The sequence below is a fragment of the Onychostoma macrolepis genome, chromosome 01, assembly GCF_012432095.1.
Source record: "Onychostoma macrolepis isolate SWU-2019 chromosome 01, ASM1243209v1, whole genome shotgun sequence".
Taxonomy (NCBI): domain Eukaryota; kingdom Metazoa; phylum Chordata; class Actinopteri; order Cypriniformes; family Cyprinidae; genus Onychostoma; species Onychostoma macrolepis.
In genome coordinates this window covers 46,905,038-46,920,124 of record NC_081155.1, presented here as the reverse complement: position 1 = coordinate 46,920,124, position 15,087 = coordinate 46,905,038, and the positions used below count along the sequence as shown (strand labels likewise).

Here is a 15,087-nt window from a genome sequence, read left to right as displayed (position 1 = left end):
TTGCACACAAAATGAAAAATGTCTCACATCTCTTGATAAAAAAGTTGCATGAAGCACTGCATTCAAAATATCACAAACACATCTCAAGAGCAAACACCTTTGCCATAATATTAATTCCTGTTAGATTTGTGTGTGTTGCATTGAGAACTGTGTGTTGTGTTTTGCAAAAAGTGTTTTATGAAATTGAAAACTGAGTCAAAGTCTGAGAATTAGTGTGTGTTTTGCAGATTTGGTGTGTGCTTCTGCTGTTTGAGTGACAGCTTTCAGAAACTGTGATTGAGTGTGTAAGCAGCTGAGAAAGCTGTAACATGACAGGGTCAGTATAAACCCGCGCCAGCGGAGGAAACCTCGTGCTGCTCTTCAGGTGGGCGTTTCTTTACGAGAGTGACGTCACGTCAAACCCCTGCAGGTCAGGAACAGGTCATTAGCGCCACCTCGCGCCCGACAGCGACACAACACCACAAACACCACAAAACCAGTCAGGGTCCATTTTTGGAAATTGAGATTTATACATCATCTGAAAGCTGAATAAATAATCTTTCCATTGATGTATGGTTTGTTGGACAATATTTGTCTGAGATACAACTATTTGTAAATCTGGAATCTGAGGGTGCAAAAACATCTAAATATTGAGAAAATCACCTTTAAAGTTGTTCAAATGAAGTTCTTAGCAATGCATATTACTAATCAAAAATGAACTTTTGATATATTTACGGTATAATATCTTCATGGAACATGATCTTAATATCCTAATGATTTTTAACATAAAAGAAAAATGTATAATTTTGACTCATACAGTGTATTGTTGGCTATTGCTACAAATATAGCTGTGCTGCTTATGACTGCTTTTGTGCTGCAGGGTCACATGTATCAAATCAGAGTCTCTACAGCTAAAGAAAAGGAAAAGAACGCTCAGAAGAACAAGCAGCTGCTAAAACACGGAAATATACTGAAAAGTTTTATTAATATTGATAAGCCGTGAATGATCACACTACTGAGTATGCATTATCCCCATAAATCAGCCATAATATAATATAATATAATATAATATAATATAATATAATATAATATAATATAATATAATATAATATAATATAATATAATATAATATAATATAATATAATATAATATAATATAGTTAGTGCTGTCAAACGATTAATCGCATCCACAATAAAGGTTTTTGTGTACATAATATATGTGTGTGTACTGTGTATATTTATTATGTATATATAAATGCACACACATGCATGTACATATTTAAGAAAAATTCTATGTTTATATATTAAATATATTTATATATCATATAAATTATATGAATATAAATATATGTAAATACGTGTAAATATTTACAAAATATATATTTTATATGTGTGTATTTATATATACATAATAAATATACACAGTACACACACACACACACAAAGTATTTTGGATGCAATTTATCGCAATTAATTGTTTGACAGCACTACTGCAAAACATATTTTCTTCTTAGTATTTATGTCTTGTTTTCTAGTATAAATATCTTCTTAAATCAGGATGCATTTACTTGACAAGTAAAACGACTTAAGATATTACGTCTTGTTTTCTGAAAATATCATCCAAGTTTTGTTATTTTTTGCTTAAAACAAGTAAAAATATCTGCCGATGGGGTAAGAAAAATAATCGTAATTCAAAGACTAAAGATTATTTTTCTTACTCCATTGGCAGATATTTTTGCTTTTTTATATAATATAATGCATGAAAAACCCTATTGTTTGAGCCACAGGAGGCACTGTTTGCATTTTGTTTTTACAGTTTTGAGGTTTTTATCTTTCTGACAGATGGACAAATGTTGTTTTTGTCACAAATAGACGGCTTTTTAGCGTGTAAGCAGTTGAGAAAAGTAATTATGAGACTGAGATGAAAACAAATGTTGGGTTGGGTTGATTAGTTTCAATTAAACTGAAGTCATCAGCATGTATGGTTTATTTCCACATAAGAACGTTGCCCAGATCAGAACTAAAAATGTCTTATTTCTGCCCCTGAGTCTGTGTGTCAGTGTTTTCATTGAGGTGATGACCAGCAGACTTTTATATCATCGTGATAAGAGCTCCGGCCCTTTAAGAGCCCCTGGGGCCGTCAGACCCCTCTGATGTCACGTGGGCGGCCCCGGGGCCGGTGGGAGTGTGAGGAGCCTCTAAGTTTAGTGTCCAAACACACGGACGGACCTCAGAGCCGCTTGAGACGGAGCCCGACGGCCGCAGAAACTCTGACGGACGCTGATAGAGATCACAGAGACACATAAAGACTGAGCGGGGTTAGTGTGCACTGTTCTGTAGCTCCTAACACTCTTACACTGTCATACGTGTGTGTGTGTGTGTGTGTGTGTGTGTGTGTGTGTGTGTGTCTGACGTCCCTGTTCCAGAAGAATCTCTGCAGCTGTCACTCTCTATATATAGTCACTCATTCTCACACACACACACACACACACACAGACACACACACACACTCACACACACACACTCTCACACACACACACACACACACACACACACACACACTCACACACACACACACACACACACACACACACACACACACACACACACACACACACACACACTCACACACACACACACACACACACACACACACACACACACACACACACACACACACACTCACACACACACACACACACACACACACACACACACACACACACACACACACACACACACACACACACACACACACACACACACACACACACACACAGAGGCAGAGGCCTAACCTGTTGTTGTTGTTGTCATCAAATGTGTGTTGTTTTTTATCATGTTGTGTGTTTTCATCAGTGTTGTGAAGGTTACTTTGCAAATGTAATAGGTTACAGATTACAAGTTACCCGATCTAAAATATAATAAGTACTGTAACTGTTTTAGTTACTTTATTAAAGTAATGTAACTGATTACTTTTCTAATGAATGTTTTCAACTGTTAATCATGTAAAGCAGGCCGGGTTTACCTTACAGTAGAACTCAACACTGATTAGAATCCTTCATCGCTTGAATTAAGATTATAATAATTTAATATTAAAGCACAGCCACCACAAAATCAGACTTTAGCAGCTCTTTTTACTTCGTTCTGAGGTTAAATACTGATTTAAAACCATAACAAGATGTAGTTTAATAGTTATGATACTGGTTTTTGAAATCAAATCTTTGCAGTTATGACAGCAAACACTGATATCTAACAATGTTTTGGAAAAAAACAGTTAATCTTAAAAAATAAAGCATAAAATAAAGCAGTTATCTTTTGAGATGTGTTTGTGATGTGTTGAATGCAGTGCTTCAGAGATGCGAGGCATTTTGCATGTTGTGTGCAATTCTTGGATTTGTGCGTAAAGTTTTGAAAAAAAGAGGCAAAGTGTTGAAACGGTGTGTGTGTGTGTGTGTGTGTGTGTGTGTGTGTGTGTGTGTGTGTGTGCAGATGATGGCGTCGTCTGGTGAGGAGCAGCAGGTTCCTGATGAAGCGGCGCGTGTTAAAGACGTTCAGTCGCATTACTTGCGCTGTCCTTCTCCCAGGTCCGTGAACATCTGATAACAGAACACTGTTAAACGCTGCGCTGATGATGCTGAGAGTGTGTTTGATCTCACACAGCTTCTCCATGACGTCCGATCGCTTCTCCTCCGTGTCGGACCGCTTCTCCACGATCTCCGGCTCTGACGCCGAGAGCATCTTCATGGAGCCGATCCATCTGTCCTCCTCCATCGCTGCCAAGAAGATCATCAGTGAAGGTCTGTGAATCAAGCCCTCGTTCAGCAGCATCTGCTGACGGAGAGATTCACATCTTCTCAAGAGACACAGTCGGTGCAGGATTTACTTTGAAACATTTTCACTCAGAAATTGATGGGAAATTTCACAAAACTATGGAAACATGTTCCTGTGACAAGATAGAAAATAAACAAATAAAAAAGGAAAAATCTGATTTTAGAGTTTATATCTTGGGGTTTAAACTTGGAATTGCGAGAAAGAAGAAACACTGTAAAAAATCAAAAGTTGAGAAAATGCAAAAGTTTAAGGCAGCCAACTTCAGAAGATTTTTCTCAAATTTTTGTTGAATAAACTGAAAACAACAAGTTGAGAGAACTCAAAAATCTGCTGAAGCTGGTTTCCTTAAACTTTAGATTTTTTACAGTGAAGATTTCTGAGATTATATCTTTAAATTCAGAAAAAAAGTCAGAATTGTGGGTTTTAAATTCAACATTTTGGGATGTAAACTTGGGATCTCACAACTTTGAGAAAAAAAGTCTGAATTGTGAGATACAAAGTTGCAGTTACTTTTTTTAGTTAGTTATTTATTTATTTTAATGTCTTAGTGGAAACAAGCTTCCATAAGTAACACATTGAATTGAAGATGAAACTACGTCAAAGATGAAGTAGAAAGATTGAAACGGCATTTTCTTGTAAAACACTGTTGTTGTTTTTTTACAACAATAACATCCAGGACATGTGATGCGAATAGGTTAGTTGTATTTTAATTATAAGCATCACTATAATTCAATTCAATTCAAGTTTATTTGTATAGCGCTTTTTACGATACAATCGTTGCAAAACAGCATTACAGGAAATATATATATGCATACACATATACACATATATATATACACATACATATGTGAAGAAGAAACCCAATATGTTTAAGTTATGACGGATTTAACTTGGTAATTGTGTGTGTTGTCTGAGGTGTTGGCATCATCTCTTCTCAGGTGTTTGGTCATCCCGGATCTTTTTAAGGGTTGGATCCAGACTGTCGCTTCAGTAATTCCTATACTATACTAGTGCACAGTTACTGGTGTCAGTGAAGCCAGTCCTCACTAGTTTAGTGTTGTGAACAGAGAGCAGTGTTGAGTCTGGTCTCTGTGATTGACTCCGTGTCCATCTGTCTGCTCTCAGAGCTGAGGTCCAGAGAGGTGCGGACGCCGCTGACCCCTGACAGCATGCTGGAGTCGGCCGAGCAGCTGATGGTGGAGGATCTGTACAACAGAGTGAAGGACATGATCGACGACCGCAGCCCCTACAACACGCCCTGTGTGCTGGACATCCAGAGAGCGCTGATCCAGGACCGACTGGAGGCGCCCTTCAACCCCGTCGACGAGGTCTGGCCCAACGTCTACATCGCAGAGAAGTGAGTCGACCAATATTAACACATGTGACCCTGGACCACAAAACCAGTCATAAGGGTCCATTTTTTAAAATTGAGATTTATACATCATCTGAATAAATAATCTTTCCATTGATGTATGGTTTGTTATGATTGGACAATATTTGTCTGAGATACAACTATTTGAAAATCTGGAATCTGAGGGAGCAAAAAAATCTAAATATTGAGAAAATCACCTTTAAAGTTGTTCAAATGAAGTTCTTAGCAATGCATATTACTAATCAGAAATGAAGTTTTGATATATTTACGGTAGGAAACTTACTAAATATCTTCATGGAGCATGATCTTAATATCCTAATGATTTTTGGCATAAGAGAGAAATGTATAATTTTGACCCATACAATGTATTGTTGTTGGCTATTGCTACAAATATAGCTGCTGCTTATGACTGCTTCTGTGCTGCAGGGACACATGTGTGGATTTTTCTGAAGCTGGAACTTTGTTGTAATCAGGTCTTGAAAGGGTTGGAAAAGTCTCAATCCGTCCTTCCACAAATTAAGGCCTAAAGAGGTGTTGAATCAGAGCAGAACATCTTACATTACAAAGTCAAGTGTTGAACATATTGCATAAAATGAATATCTTCCTCAGTGTTTTGTCTTCTTTTCCAGAACAAATTTCTAAAGATTCTTCAAGCAAAATACATTTAGATGCAAAATGAACACATTAAGTCTTGTTTTATGAGAAACTGATCAAAAAAGTGCATTTATAATTAGAAGAACACATCTCTGTCCGGGAATGAAAACTTGTTTTCCCTTTGAATTAAGTCGATTTTTCAGAGCCTGCTGGCAGATATTTGTTCTTAGTTTAATCATAAACTCACTTTTGATCGATTTCTCAGAAAACAAGACTTCTTATCTTCAATTTGCATCTCCAGTAAATGTATCTTGATTTAGACATTTTCACTGGAAAACAAGACAAAACACTGAGGAAGAATGTGACTTTTTTAACAACTACTTGTGAACTATGACCAATTAATAAAGAATAACCAATTAATTACTAATCACAACAGTAACATCTTAAAAGTGAACAATTAGATTCTTTGTGGAAACTAATTTATGAATATGATATCCCGCAAATAAGTCGGCTACAGTTTGAAATTGTGACTACTGCTCTTACCAAAGGATGGATTAATTAGTTATTCTTTATTAACTGGTCATAGTTCACAAGTTGTTCTCAATGAGGAAATTTTCATTTAATAATTATCACATATCTAATAAGGAACTACCTTTGTCCTAAAATTATTACTACTTACTGCTTAGTTAATCTAGCTTCTCTATTAGTTAATAGTATTAAGTGAAGTGTTAATGTACTGCCTATTACTTACTTGTTAATAATGGACCATTATTCTAAAGTGTTACCAACAAAAGCAGTCATAAGCAGCAGCTATATTTGTAGCAATAGCCAACAATACATTGTATGAGTCAAAATGATACATTTCTCTTTTATGACAAAAATCATTAGGATATTAAGATCATGTTCCATGAAGATATTTTGTACATTTCCTACCGTAAATATACCAAAACTTCATTTTTGATTAGTAATATGCATTGCTAAGAACTTCATTTGAACAACTTTAAAGGTGATTTTCTCAATGTTTAGATTTTTTTGCACCCTCAGATTCCAGATTTTCAAATATTGTCCGATCCTAACAAACCATACATCAATGGAAAGATTAATTATTCAGCTTTCAGATGATGCATAAATCTCAATTTCCAAAATTTGACCCTTATGACTGGTTTTGTGCTCCAGGGTCACATATTCTAGTGTTTGTGAGCAGAGACCCTACTTTTTTAGTTCTTTTGTAAAATGAATAAGAAAGTAATGGAGATCTGTTGGAAGTTGTTTTTTAATACTTTGAAACATTGCTAATACAAGACACTTGTATTTAGAGACCGTAATGACATATTGTGTTAAATGTACTTTATTCCTGAAGTTTTCCTCACTTGGTCTTAGAAAGTCTTGTATAAGGCATGAGTAAGAGTCGTGCCGAGTGTTCATTGCTGCTCTGTGCTGCAGGTCGGTGGCGGTGAATAAAGGCCGTCTCAAACGCCTGGGCATCACTCATGTGCTCAACACCGCTCACGGCACCGGCGTCTACACCGGCCAGGGGTTTTACCAGGGCATGGACATCACCTATATGGGCATCGAGGTGGATGACTTCCCAGACGCAGACATCTCTCCTCACTTCCGCTCGTGCGCTGAGTTTATGGACGATGCTTTGCTGACACACCGAGGTGAGAAAACCTTCTTCTGTCGAGGGAGACTTCAAATTACTTCTTTCTGACATATTTTTCTTTAGAGAAACTAAGGTTTTGGTACATAAATAATACATTGTAGGATAAGACTAATAATCCAAGACTAATGCTGGGGAGCGTTACTTTTAAAAGTAATGCATTACAATGTTGCGTTACTCCCTAAAAAAGTAACTAATTACGTTACATTTTATGGACAGTAATGCGTTACTTTTGAGTTACTTTTTAAATCTGGGCAGGGCTTGCTTGTTTGTTTTTAATATTAAAAGTTCTTCTTGTACAAACGTAAAACCCCTTTCACAGCAAAAGTGAAGTGAATGCGGCTCAGACTGAAGGAGATGTAGATTCACGTCTGTACAGTAGAGGACGCTCAAACTAATCACATGAAGAATACGACGCAGGAATAACTCAGATGTGTTATTTTGGATTATTAGTATGGTTGAATTGGATCATTGAAGATCAGCAGCAAAGATGGGATTAAATACATAAATGATATTTGTCTTATTTAACATATTTAATTATTGCAGGTTTGTATAATATATTCTGAGTTTGCATTTGACAGTTTTTACTGATTTCGAGGAACGCTGAATGTGTTTTAGTGCAGGTGAGATGAGTAAATAATGTTGATATTTAGTCTAGAACTACAGTAAGATCATGTTCTTACTCCTGATTTCTCTCAACACCAGAGCTGTCACTCAATACATGAGAAACACAGGAACTGGAGTCACTTATTTGAAAAAGTATATTTCCTTCTAAATTAAAAAGTAATGCATTACTTTACTAGTATTAGTTAACCCCCAGCACTGCCTATAAGCGACAGTCGCAGATAAATGAACTGCAGATAGTGAATTAACTCAGCGGCCTGGACTCTGTCGTGTCTCACTCGCTTATTTTTAGAGTTAGTGACACAGATAGATAGGAAGCTGTTCTCAATCTGAATCATGGAGAGCGTCACTCTGACATGTGCTAGCAGTGAAGAAAGCGCTGGTTATAGAAGTGAGAATTATTAGTTTAGCACTGTTCCTCTTTCATTTAGTCTTCTTTACGGCAGATTTTGTTTTTTATAATATTATCATATAGATGCAACTTTCAAAAACATTCAGAGCAGAACTGCTCATAATACTTCATTTTACATAACGTAGATTTGATCTGATATTACACTCCAATTATTCCAATGATTCCCTGTCTAAATTAAAAAGAAACAAAAGCAAGGTTTAGATTTTTTTTTCCTATCCCCCCACTTGAGACAAAACTAAATGTAAAATATATTTTATTTTATTTATTTATTTATAATTTTGATGTTTTCTTTGTTTATACTCCAAATCCCTGGCTGTATGTTGATTGTTCTTACTCACTGTTAAGTCCAATTGTCAATATACCTTAATAGCCTGTTTTCCAAAGTCAAATGTTATGTGCAAAATGTTAATAAAAAAAAGGGGGGAAAGACATTTACTTACACTCATGTCATTCCAAACCTGTATGACTCCTGCTGAACACAAAGAAGATTTTCAGAGATATATTAGAGACTGACGGCCACAGTCAACATTCACTTTCATTGCATCTTTTTTCATACAATGACACTGAATGACATCTCCATTCACCATCGGCTCTCGTTATCCACAGAAGAAGGAAAGTCATGTGGGTTTGGAACAACAGGAGGGAGAGCTAATGATGAGACAACTGGATTTTTGGGCAAACTATCTATTTAGCATTAGGATTTGAACTGCCATTTCAAAGTAAAAGCATTTGGGATCAGATGTGGTTCAGAAGTTCTTTGTTTTGACAGTAAGAGTTCATCTGTCTCAGATCCCTCCAGAAAGTGACTGTTTTCAAAGTTTTCCCTGCCATTCATTTTGTTTTTCATACGAAAGCTCTGTCTCCTCCTCATTCTGTTCCTGACATCAAGCACCAGGAGAGAATTTATGAAGGCTTGGCTCATGTATATTAATAAGGTCATGATGTGGCTTGATAATCCAGAGCACTCAGTCGCATGACTTTATTAATATCAGTTTTGTTGGCCACAAGCCCTTTGGGAGGAGATGTGTGCTTGACGTCAAGACATTACAGGTTGTGTCAAACACTGCAAAAAATATTTTCTTTCTTAGTATTTATGTCTTGTTTTCTAGTATAAATATCTACAAATTCTTGAATCAGGATGCATTTACTGGACAGGTAAAACGATATTTTGTCCCTTAATTCAAAGACTAAACTAGATAATTTTTCTTGCCCCATTGGCAGATATTTTTGCTTGTTTTAAGCCAAAACTAACAAAATTTGGATGATATTTTCAGAAAACAAGACATAATATCTTAAGTCGTTTTACTTGTCCAGTAAATGCATCCTGATTCAAGAATTTGTAGATATTTATACTAGAAAATCATTTTTTTGCAGTGAAGCAGCTTTACAGTAGCTACATTTCCATTAAAGATTTGCACAAAACTTTAGTGATGTTTTATAAATGATGAAAAAGTATTGCAAAATGACGGCATTTCCATTAACCGGTGTTATGTGAATAAAACGTAATTATTTTCATTAATAAGTCATGGCGACGGATTTTTGGTAGGGTTATGATGTGTTTCTTGGAAGTTATAGTACATTAGCTGCTTTTCCATTACCCTTCAAATTGCGCGAATTGAAATTGCGAATTGAAAATATGCCAAATGTAAAAACAAATTTGCAAAAACACCCATGTATCGCAAAAAAAACATTTTACGCTCACATGAGGTGGTTTTTCAGGCAATTCGAAAAAGGATTATTTCGCAAAACTGCAATGGAAACGGTTTTTTTCACATTAACAGGTCACATGGTGTACGTAAGCTACGTAAAAAGTCATATAGTCATTCTTCAATATACTGTACTATAACTGTACTAGTGTTAAACAGGAAAACAGTGTGTCAATAATGCAGGAGGACAATGGTAAACCGTCAATTTTTCAGCTAAAGTCAGTTCATTGTTGATTCAGTCACCATCAGCTCAGGTCTCTTCTAACAGTGTCTGTGCAATCAAGTGCCAGAAATTAACATGGCATTTCCATTTTCAGTTTGTGTGACAAATATGATGATGACATTACATTAACCTGAGGATTTTCTTTATTCCTCTTCATGTAGGCAAGGTGCTTGTGGACTCAATGATGGGTGTGAGCCGGTCAGCGGTGCTTGTCGCTGCTTATCTCATGATCTTCCAGAACATGAGCATCATGGAGGCCCTGCTGGAGATCAGGAAGAAACGTGCCATCAACCCCAACGAAGGGTTTATAAAGCAGCTGCGCCAACTCAACGAGACTCTCATGGAGGAACGAGACGATGACGACACCCTCAGCCAGTGCTCCGTGATCGACACCCGCGCTCGTCTTGACGAGGAGGAGAGCATGTTTGGAGTTAAAGCCGAATCCATCATGGTGGACGAGGAGGAAGATAGCGGCAGCATCATGAGCAGTGTCGCGTCTTCTGCCGCCGCCGCGGCTCTCAAAGCTGGACTTCTTGGTGGCCTGAGCAAACCCGACCTGGAGGTGACCGCTGAGCACCCGGCGCTCCCTGGAAAAGACAGGGAAGATGAAGATGGGGATGTGGACAGCATGATAAGGGAGTGGCAGAAGCGCAACGAGAAGTACCAGAATGAGGACTGGTGGGAGGCACAGCTGATGTGCGACGGGGAGGATAGCGAGTCCTTGCTGGGCGACGGAAAACCGCCGGCCGTGCGACCCGAGGACCTGGAGAGCGTGACCAGTGAAGATGTGCGAATGGTGAAGGAACACATCAGGCGTCGTCCCGTCGACCCGCTTCGGATGCAGGGTCCACGACGAGCCACAGCAGCTTTTCTGATCTCTGGAAGCAGCGTCTGAAGGAGATCGAGGAGCAGGCCGCGGCACGATACCGACTCAAAGAGGCCGACGAGGAGAGCGAAGCAAGCCAGAAAAGAATCAATGACGATGTCGAGAGCATCCTCTCGGACAGCAGCTCCATGTACAACTTCTGCAAGAAGAACAAGGAGAACCTAACACCTCTGGAACGATGGAAGGTTAAGCGAATTCAGTTCGGATGGAACAAAAAAGATGGCGAGCAAGTGGAGGCCAAGCCGGAAGCTCCCACTCCCTCGCTGGAGGACGTCAACTTGACGGCTTATCAGACCTGGAAACTCAAGCAGCAGAAGAAACATGGCGGCGAAGAAGACAAGGACGAAATTCTGGAGATGAGTCGAGCCGAGGACCCGGCCACGATCAAGAAAAGACAGCGACGCGAGGAGCTTCTGGAGCGCACGAGGAAGACGCTGGAGGAGAGCCAGTCGGTGTGCGGCTGGGAAACTGAAAGCGCTCTGAGCGGAAGCATCCCGCTGTCCGCTTTCTGTGCTGGAGCCTTTCCGTCTGCAAGCGATTCCACTGGAGACGATAACGTGTCTGTGCTCAGCGGAAGGTCTTCTGTCCTTTCAGCTCATAGCACCCGATCCCAGCCTCCAGTTCCTCAGGAGCCTCCGGCTGCAGTCGTCGGCCCTAACGGCGAGCCCATGGTAAACATCGCCAACATCCAGAACTGGATTGCCAATGTGGTCAATGAGACTCTCATGCAGAAGCAAGCCGAGATGACGATGGGAGGGAGTCTCGCACCTTCCAGAGCGGGATCGGTGTTCAGTCTGGGTGTCGGACGCAGAGGAGACGATGACAAAGCCTCAATGCTGAGTGGATCCACATCCTCGTCCCGAAGCAGGGCAGAATCCGTGCTGTCTTTGGGTGGAAAGACTCGATCCGTGCTCTCAGCTGGCGGCCGGGCCGAGTCCGTGCTTTCTGCTGGAGGAGCGTCCAACCTCTCCTCGGTGTCCCGGAGGAGCAAGATTACTACGACCAGTGTGCCGCTCTACAGCCTCTTCCAAGACCAGGTGAACCTTCACAAACTGGACACCATGGAGAAAGAAATCAAGTCTGACATGCGGGACAAGATGGCGTCCTATGAGGTGAAGAAGATCACAGAGGACAACAAGCGCAGTACGTTATACAAGAAGAAGAAACCAAAGGAGGAGGACGACGACGACGAAGTAAATCATGGAAAATCGAACGGATTTGATGATTTGGCAACACGATCCTCTGAGAAGCCCAAACCTAAAAGAGATTACGGCCGTTCCGGAATACTGAACCTGCCAGCCTCAGCCAGTAATTCCACCAGCAGCATCGATGAATGGCTCGAAAATGTAAGACCTCCTCAGAGCAAACCTACGCCTTCCAGTGGAGACGGCGAGCCACCCCGTATGACTCGGCCGCTGTACGAGGAACCTTCGGAGCTTGACTTCCCGAGCCGCAGGAGCTCAATTTCTGTCAATGACGACAAAGAGGAGGAATATAGCTTCGCTTCAAGGTTTGCATCCAGGCATCGGGCTGATGATGATGACATAGATTTGGCTCGAGATCCCAGTCCGGAGTTTACCTATCGATCCCAGAGGTCCCCACCCGGCTTAGATGAAGATACTAGTTACAGAACCAGGAGATCGTGTGCTAGCTATGAGACTGTGAGGACTGCTAAGACGGCACAGGAAGATGAGGAAGATGAGGAAATATCTGCTTTCATTGCTCAGATTAAACAGAGGGCGAGAGCACGGGTGGCGGAGGAGATGGAGGATGATGAAGTTCTTTCCGCGTGGAAGAAACAGGAGGAGTCAAAGTCACACATCTACAGTAAAAACTAATACAAACATGACTGTTTATGCCAAAAAAAATGAAAGATGTCATTATCTATTGTAGATGTAGAATATCATAGCAGTGATGATTCATTGTTTCATATGTGTGATCCGATATAAATCATTCATAAAGACAAAGGTGTTCAGTACGAGACTCTTAGAGCTTGTTTGATATGGAGCTCCAGTCGATACTGCATATAAACAAACAGAAGATAACATCGCTGGATTCATTATAAAGTCAAACTGTTACAAAAGTCTCTTGTGTTCAGGCTTTATGACAGAGGAGAACCACACAAATCTTCCTGGAACATGGAGAGTAATGTTATGTGCAAATTTATATCAGCAAATCTAAAAACAAACAAACAAAAAAGCATATTTAGCAGCCCTGGAGTCATTAAATGAAATGGTCCAAAAAAAAACAAAAAAAACAAAAAAATATATATATGTGTGTATATATATATATATAAATGCACACACACATACACTATAATGCCAAAAGTATTGGGTCACCCCCTTCTAACGAACAGGTTTGACTACTTTAGTAATTTCCATGAGTACAAATCTTACTGTTTAAGCATATAATGATATTGTGTGCTTCTAATTTTATAGCAACAGTTTGGACAGGACTCTTTTCTATTCTAACATGACGATGCCTCTGTGTATAAGGCAAGGTTCAAAAATAAATGATTGATTGAGTCAGTGTGGAAGAACTTGACCGGTCTGCAGAAACCTCTGCTGTGACTTTAAATGCAGACCTTGAGCCAAAAACTCATCACCAAACACCAGTGACTTTACAGTCATTTTAGACACTTCCAAACGGTTGTAACAGAGATGGAAATACAATTTTTAAATACATGAATTATGTTTCCATTTTTGTTGCCACAGTTTTGGAAGGGCCTTTTTCTGTTCTAAAGAAGGGGGTGCCAATACTTTTGTCAATATAGTGTATATATATATATATATATATATATATATATAATTTGTTGCATTTATATAGCGCTTTACATTGTGAGGGGGGTCTCCTCATCCACCACCATATATATATATATATATATATATAAAGGATCATCTCATTATATATACTGCCGTTCAAAAGTTTGGGATCAGTAAGATTTTTAAAGTTTTTTTAAAGAAGTTACTTGACAAGCATTAGAAATTTGATCAAAAATACAGAAAAAAAACCCTTTAATTTTGTGAAATATTATTGCAATTTAAAATAACAGTTTTCTATTTTAATATACTTTAAAATATAATTTATTTCTGTGATGCGCAGCTGTATTTTCAGCATCATTACTGCAGTCTTCAGCGTCACATGATCTTCAGAAATCATCCTAATATGCTGATTTATTATCAATGTTGGAAACAGTTGTGCTGCTTAATCATGTTTGGGACCTGTGATACTTTTTTTCAGGATTCTTTGATAAATAAAAAGTTAAAAGAACAGTGTTTATTCAAAATAGACATTTTGTGTTACAATATACACTACTGTTCAAAAGTTTGGGGTCGGTACATTTTTTTCATTCTTTTTTTAAAAGAAATTAATACTTTTGTTCAGCAAGGATGTGTTAAATGATAAAAGCAATAGTAAAGACTTAGGCTATATTGTTAGTAAAGATTTCTATTTTAAATAAATGCTGTTCTCTTTAACTTTTTATTCATCAAAGAAACAAAGAAAAAGTATCACATGTACCAAAAAAAAAAAAAAAAAAAAAAAACAAATTAATATATATATATATATATATATATTAAGCAGCACAAGAGTTTCATCATTGATAATAAATCAGTATATTAGAATGATTTCTGAAGATCATGTGACACTGAAGACTGGAGTAATGATGCTGAAAATACAGCTGCGCATCAGAAATACATTATATTGTAAAGTATATTAAAATAGGAAACCAATATTGCAATAATATTTCACAATATTACAGTTTTTCTGTATTTTTGATCAAATAAATACAGCCTTGATGAG

General features: G+C 38.4%; 1 protein-coding gene across 1 annotated transcript; it reads left to right on the top strand.

Annotated features, from left to right (window-relative positions):
• Positions 1 to 2,151: 2,151 nt before the first annotated feature.
• On the top strand, positions 2,152 to 14,778 carry dusp27 (dual specificity phosphatase 27). The gene is given in 7 exon segments (XM_058776388.1): positions 2,152 to 2,296; positions 3,468 to 3,562; positions 3,639 to 3,775; positions 4,935 to 5,166; positions 7,219 to 7,436; positions 10,562 to 11,221; positions 11,224 to 14,778. Coding segments are annotated over 6 exon segments (3,243 nt in total). The 5' UTR covers positions 2,152 to 2,296; the 3' UTR covers positions 13,125 to 14,778.
• Positions 14,779 to 15,087: the final 309 nt, after the last annotated feature.